General features: G+C 42.3%; 1 protein-coding gene across 1 annotated transcript in view; it reads left to right on the top strand.

Moving 5' to 3' along the window:
• The first annotated feature begins 6,556 nt into the window (after positions 1-6,556).
• LOC125619058 (elongation factor 1-alpha 1-like) overlaps positions 6,557-7,326 on the top strand; it is a 13,066-nt gene continuing 12,296 nt past the window's right edge. Inside the window, exon 1 of the mRNA XM_048811363.1 lies at positions 6,557-7,117. Coding sequence (XP_048667320.1) covers positions 6,557-7,117 — 561 coding nt within the window. The remainder of the gene's footprint in view (positions 7,118-7,326) is intronic.

The following is a 7,326-nucleotide window of genomic DNA, read 5'->3' as shown; positions in this document are numbered from 1 at the left end:
ATAAATAATAAAAATTTATTTGGTTCATTTTTCTAGAGGCTGGGAATTTCAAGAGTATGGCATTAGCATCTGCTTAGCATCTGGTCTGGTGAGAATTTTTTACTGCAACATAACATGGCAGAGGGCATTTCATGGCAAGACAACAAATTCAGGTTTCTTCTTTTTCTTCTTCTCCTTCTCCTTCTGCTGCTCCTCCTCCTCCTCCTTCTCATTTTTCTTCTCTTCCCACCAATATCATCATGAGAGCCCCACCCCTCATGATCTCAACCTTAATTACTTCCTAAAGACTCTACCTTTAAATATATTAACATATGACTTTAAGGATAAAGTTTCCAAAATATGAACTTTTTGAAACCCATAGTAATGGGGGCATCAAAACTGTTATTTGAGACTACAAGGATCACTTTCATCACTATTGACACTGATCAAACAATCCAGAACCAGTAGGTTTTTGTCACTGATCTCCTAATAGCCCCCTATGGATTCATTGGAGAAATATGTGTGATTTTGCCAATTGCCCATGAGCCACATTTGCTGGAAGAGATAATAGGTCATTCACTGGGGAGAATTAAGCTAATGTATCATTTTATATTCACAGCTATCCCTGATTTTTTATGTGGTATTGTTTTCCCAATATTAATTGCTCTAACCTTTTGAGAACATAAAACAGATTAAAGTTGTCCTCACTGAGTGTCTAGAAAGACAAAATTTGTCTGATATTCAAAAAACCCAACTCAATTGAAGTCCAGGAAGAAAAGTTGTGAGGGCTTTTAACAAAAATTGTTTCTCATTTTAGAGCATAAAATGAAGAACTTTGGTATATATGAAGCTTTTCCAGAGCCAAGGAGAGTTTATCTCAGTAATAAAACACAATTCAAAATATTGTGACACCATTTCCACTAAAGCTGAATTTTGAGTTTGTTACCAGGGTGGTTTGATTAATTTGCAGTAGATGGTCATTCTTGGGGTCAATCACCCAAGGAAGGAAACTGGAGAGTTTCATCCATTGCCTCTTGCTTATAATCTCTTGATTTTGAACAGTTGAGATGTCCAGGAGCACAGAACTCAGTTATAGGGACTAAGGTGCCTTTGGAGATATAAAAACATCTTTGAGAATCTCATAAAACATGGATTGTAGTCCCAGAAAAATGCATATGCACACAAATATAAATTACAATCTTGTTCAGGGCGCTGTGACACACACCTGTAATCCCAGCAACTTAGGAGGCTAAGACAGGAGGATTGCAAGTTCAAAGCCAGCCTCAGCAAAAGTGAGGTGCTAAGCAACTCAGTGAGACGCTGTCTCTAAATAAAATACAAAATAGGGCTGGGGATGTGGCTCAGTTGCCACTAACCCCTGAGTTCAATCCCTGGTACCCCCACCAAACTGCAATATCAGGGGATCCATGGACTTTGCTGAAACTCATCCAGGAACTACCCAACCTTCATGCAGGGTCTGATACAGCAGCAAGCCTGGGGCAAAGAAGAATGCATTCTCTGCAGAACATGCCAAGTCAAGAATAATTTTTTAAAAATCTACAGTCAAATTATCTAATTTGTGTTTCTTTTCTATGTATGTTTCCATATTCCACTCCAAAAGCCTTTAGGAAAATTTTGCTGAATGTCAATGTTTTCTTAATAATACTACTAAAAGAAAGGGCATTGTCCCTGTTCAGGACAGAATCAAGGAGAAGTTTGCTTTGGGGAGGACAAGATCAGGACTATATGATCCAGTGACTCCATTCATGGAGGATATTCTCCTTGGATAACCTGAGCTTTGTTTTCCTGTTTAGGAAGGTGCACATGTTTCACAGTTGACTATGAAATATCATAATATTGGTGGGGATACTTTGACAGTACCATCTCCATCATCCGAGGCTATAAGATTGTCCTTATAATTTGGTTTTACTCTCCTGAGTGATCTGCCTTTCATGTAAGGAGATCTCTTTTTTCCAGATCTCATTGTTTTAGTCTCCCTCATAGAACATGATTGCAACTAGTGTTATCAAGAATCTTCCCCAAGAGGTCCACTCTTCAACTTGCACCAACTCACTTAATTAACTCAGATAGCAGCCACCTGAGTTATCAACCATCATCTCTTGGACCTGAGGAGCAGATCTGAATTCCCTAAATTTTTCCAAAGAGGAAGCATCTCCCTGCAGTTGTCCACAGGGTAGGTTAATAGTATACTGAACTACAGAAAAGCAGCTGAAAGCTAAGGAAATGGAATGAAATAGCAGATGTAGTAACTGTTCCATGGACCCTCCCACCAGAAAGGAATGGGAATGGGTTAGACTTGGAATTGGTTGACACCAGAAAGGCCTAAACTCAGGTTCAGTTCAAGGCAGGGATTCTGAAAGGACAAAGTGAGTTTCTAGGTTTCAGAAAATGCAGGGATACAAATCAGGTCATCATAGCAGAGACTTCATGCCTGCGAACATGGCAGAACTTGTCATAGTAATTTATGTACACATGTTCTGAGCTCTAAACAAGAAGGAGAGTTCTGCCTGAGTCTTGAAGAGTGGCAGCGGCACTTGCTGCATTTAAGTAGCTGACAGGTGCCCTCTATCATCCTCAAGAAAGAAAGATGCACCTCGAACAGATGTGGGGTGCCTGGAGAGGAGCTTACCTGGGTATTGATCTCGGTGGCACCTCCAAATATGATATCGCTGGTTATGGGTTACCTTGAGGAGTCGTGCTTCCCCAAATGTTGACATATAACACAAGAGAAACACACCAAGGCAAGTGTAGAGTAGACAGTAAGAGGCTTTATTTAAAGGATGGTAGAACAGACTTGTCCCAGAGGAAGAAGGGGTCCCAAAAGGCGGAATCCATGGGATGAGGAAGTCCCATCCCCTTTATATATCTAAAGTTTTCTTTGTTCTTTTACAGTCTTCCCCCTTATCTTGTTCATTTCCCTTCATCCCATGTATGTGACTGGGAGAAGCCGGTGGGAAAGCCAAAAGGTGGTAAAGAGGTGGGCTGAGGAGCAGGGGAGGGGTGATCCAAGAAGGAAGGGGGGGCCCAGGGTGAATTAATTAGCAGTTCCCTGTCAACTCAGTGGTTGCTTTACTAACAATTCTTTAGGAAGAACAGTATGGCCAGGCTTTGGGGGACATTAACATCTCAGTCTCCCATAGCTGAGTCTTCAACCTTTTGGACCCAAACGGGGTTTGGTCTGTTTTTGTCTACTTGGCCCTATTTATCTCTCCACACTGCTACCTATTTTTAATTCTGGCTTCACCATGAAGTCAAGGGGAGCTGGTAAACGTCTCATGGAGAAGATGAGGAGAAAAGCAAATGCTAGGAACCAAGAATCACATAAACGATGATGCCAGGAAATAATAGTGTTATCAATGGAAGCAAATGTGCTTGAGTCTCCCAACCTGACCAGCCCCTATATTACCTCCTACTTAACAACCATTTCACCAAAGAGTTCAAAACCACATCAAAGCCTAAACATCTACCCTACTAGATATTTGGACTAAAGTCAGACAATAGTCAGAAAAGATCAGAGAGCAACACAGGGCCCTCAACCTGGAGATCTTTTTTGAGTGTTGTTATGGTTTAGATATGATTTGTCCTCTGAAGATTCATGTCCTAGAAGCTTGGTCCCCAAGGTGGTGGTGAAGCCAGATTTAAAGATAGGTAGTTAGTGTAGTTAAGTAAATCATGTCTGATGGAGAAAATGGAGTTCAGATCTGATGGAGAAAATGGAGTCTGATTTGAGTCTGGGAAATCAGAAATCACACTGTCACGATGGGCAAAAGTGCAATATATGCGGTCGAGGGGAGAAATAAAGAATGTCCACATGCTAATGCCCTTTTCAATGCTTTATTTACTCAAACTACGTAATATAATTTCACTCTATAGGTTCTTTCTTAAAAAATATTTGTTTTAGTTGTAGATGGACACAATATCTTTATTTATTTCTATGTAGTACTGAGAATCGAACCCAGTGCCTCACATCTGCAAGGCAGGTGCTCCAACTTTGAGCTACAGCCCCAGCCCGCTCTATAGGTTCTTAATCAAGAAAATGACAATCCTTAATGCTGAGAACTACAAATAATAATTCAGGCTGATAAAAGCAATAAACACAGCTAATTCGAAGCAAACAAAATCCAAGTTTTCTCTAAGCACTGCAAACACTCTTAGTTATGACAGACCAATTACAGACATTCCCTCTGCATGCTAAGCTGAAGTGCTAGATTTAAAGTATTAAGTCTTAAGTATCAAGTCCAGCAGATGCACTCTCATTCAGACTGCAGAGATATGGTCAGGAACTGAGGGAGGCTTTTCCTAGGGTGGAGTTGAGGCTGGCTGAGGAGAGGGTCATAAGGAGAAGTCGCCTTTCTCACCAGGGTGAAGAGGCTGCTGTAGAGTTTGAGAGCAGTGAGGACGACACAGAGGATCAGGCAGATGATGAGAAGAATTGGGATGTCAGTCCAGATCCTCATCAGGCTCTCCAGCACATGTGCACCAGTATTGGCTGGCTAAATGTCTGATCTTTTTTTCCATTATTTATAGTAAATTTTGGGAGCTTTTGCTCGCCCTTTGGGTCCTTATCAGCTGTTACCAGGTTTCTTAGTGACATCTTACATCTTAAAGAGGACATACAGTCTGGTGGTTTCTGTCCTGATACCCTTCTGGCTCTTATCGGGGTTACAACAAATGACATGTGACTTCACCCTGACTCTTGTTAGGGTTGTGGAAAGTGACTTGCTTTTATCAAGCTATACCTGATTGACATATTGGAGGGCTCTGTGGCTTGCCGGGTGAGACTGCAGGTTTATTATAAGATGGAGTTTTAAAGTGGAGTTGCTTAGTCTAAGGCCTAAGGCCATCCTTACACACTCCTGGGAGATTGAAAAATTAATGTTCCCAAAGCCCAGCCTATACTGCCCATCCTAAAGAATTGCTAATGAAGCAACCCCAGAGAAGAGAGGGAATTACTAATTAATTCTGTGCTGGGCCTCCTTCCAGCCCAGATCACTCCTCCCACCCCTTCAGCCCACCGGTTCCCCACCCTTTTGGCCTTCCCATTACATATGTAGAATAAGGGAAATGAACAAGATAAAGGAGAGGATTGTAGAGGGACAAAGAAAACTTTAGATATAAAAGGGATGGGACTGCCTTATCTCAGGGAGGGTCCCCTTCTTCCTCTGGGGAGAAGTCTATTCTACTGTCCTTTAATAAAACTTTTTACTTTCTACTCTACGCTAGACTTGGTGTGCTTCTCTGGTGTTATACTTCAACATTGGAGGAAGCAGGACTCTGTCAAGGTAACTGATAACCAGTGGTATCAGCTATCTGCGGGGTCTAGTGGGGGGTGATTGGGTCGTGAATGCCCTTATGAAAGGATTAATAGGAGTCCAGTAGGTTCCTCATACAGAAGTGGTTTAGTTCCTGTGAGAGTTTATTGTTATACAAAAGGGAGCCTGACCCCACTCTGCTCTCTGGCTTCCTACTTCACCATGTCCTGTTTCTCTCTCACAGTCACTCCTGCTGTGTGACAATATCTACCATTTTGTGATGCAGCCAGAGGCCTTCCAGATAGGGCTTCCCATGTAAGGGTCCCGCGAAACGTCGGAGAAAGAGACCACCAAGTGACCACTCATGCAATTGGCAGAAGGGGATTTATTGAACCAGCATGCTGGGGCTCCGTGCCCACTCAAGAAGGGAAAGCAGCCCAGAGCCCCGAGCAGGGGCTGAGCACTGCTTAAGTACACTTTTTGGGGAGGGCGGAGGGCTTTGTATACATCAGAACAAATCATCATGAGGCGAGGGAAAATTGAACAATAACTCCTAAACATGATTAGTTCATTCATTGGCGGGAACAGGTCAGGCTGGAGTGATAGGTCATTCCTAAGGAGGGGGTTACATTTAAACTGATTGGTCCAGGCCCTGCAATGCCTACGTGCGACCACACAGAGCCCTTATTAAACAACCAAATAGTCAGGGGAAATATTTACTGGGCAGTTCCAAGCATTGTCTTAACAGCTACAGAAATTTCAGGTTTTGCAGGTAGCATAGAAACCTAACAATACCTAATCCTTTACATTTTAACTCAGACCTTGCAGCTTAGAAACTTTACAACACCTGGTCTTTTACCCTTTAACTTTTACGCTTTAACTTCAATTTCTTTTACCCTTACACCCAGAACTTTCAATTGCCACAACTAAGCCAAATATACCTCCTTGCCTTATAAAACACCCAGCATCAAGTAATTTTAATAGCGACACAAAGCAGACGAAGAGAGTAAGAATATCTTTAAAATTCCTGGAATCAACAAATACCATAGTATTCACCAATCCAACCCCTGAGCAAAACCCAAATTTTTAATTTGAATTTTGAGGCAATTTGCGGTAGAATACTATGCTTGACTCATCTTGTCTACCAGGAAAGATGAGTGTAAATATATGTAGAGTCTCAATTGTCAAGAGCTTTGCAAGACATTAGAAAATAATGACATTTAAAATAAGTATTGCGCTTTTTCGCAACGGGTTTGCCGCCAGAACACAGGTGTCGTGAAAACCACCGCTAAATCAAAGCCAAAATGGGAAAGGAAAAGACTCACATCAACATCGTCGTCATTGGACACGTAGATTCGGGCAAGTCTACCACTACTGGCCATCTGATCTACAAATGTGGTGGGATCGACAAAAGAACCATTGAAAATTTTGAGAAGGAAGCTGCTGAGATGGGAAAGGGCTCCTTCAAGTATGCCTGGGTCTTGGATAAACTGAAAGCTGAATGTGAGCGTGGTATCACCATTGATATCTCCCTGTGGAAATTTGAGACCAGCAAGTATTATGTGACTATCATTGATGCCCCAGGACACAGAGACTTTGTCAAAAACATGATTACAGGCACATCTCAGGCTGACTGTGCTGTCCTGATTGTTGCTGCTGGTGTCGGTGAATTTGAAGCTGGTATCTCCAAGAATGAGCAGACCCGTGAGCATGCCCTTCTGGCCTACACACTGGGTGTGAAACAACTAATCGTTGGTGTTAACAAAATGGATTCCACTGAGCCACCCTACAGTCAGAAGAGATATGAGGAAATCGTCAAGGAAGTCAGCACCTACATTAAGAAAATTGGCTACAACCCCGACACAGTAGCATTTGTGCCAATTTCTGGTTGGAATGGTGACAACATGTTGGAGCCAAGTGCTAATATGCCTTGGTTCAAGGGATGGAAAGTCACCCGTAAAGATGGCAGTGCCAGTGGAACCACATTGCTTGAAGCTTTAGATTGCATCCTGCCACCAACTCGTCCAACTGACAAGCCTTTGCGTCTGCCCCTCCAGGATGTCTACAAAATTGG

The sequence above is a fragment of the Marmota marmota genome, unplaced genomic scaffold (genome assembly GCF_001458135.2).
Source record: "Marmota marmota marmota unplaced genomic scaffold, marMar, whole genome shotgun sequence".
Taxonomy (NCBI): Eukaryota; Metazoa; Chordata; class Mammalia; order Rodentia; family Sciuridae; genus Marmota; species Marmota marmota.
This window is presented reverse-complemented; position numbering and strand designations above follow the sequence as displayed.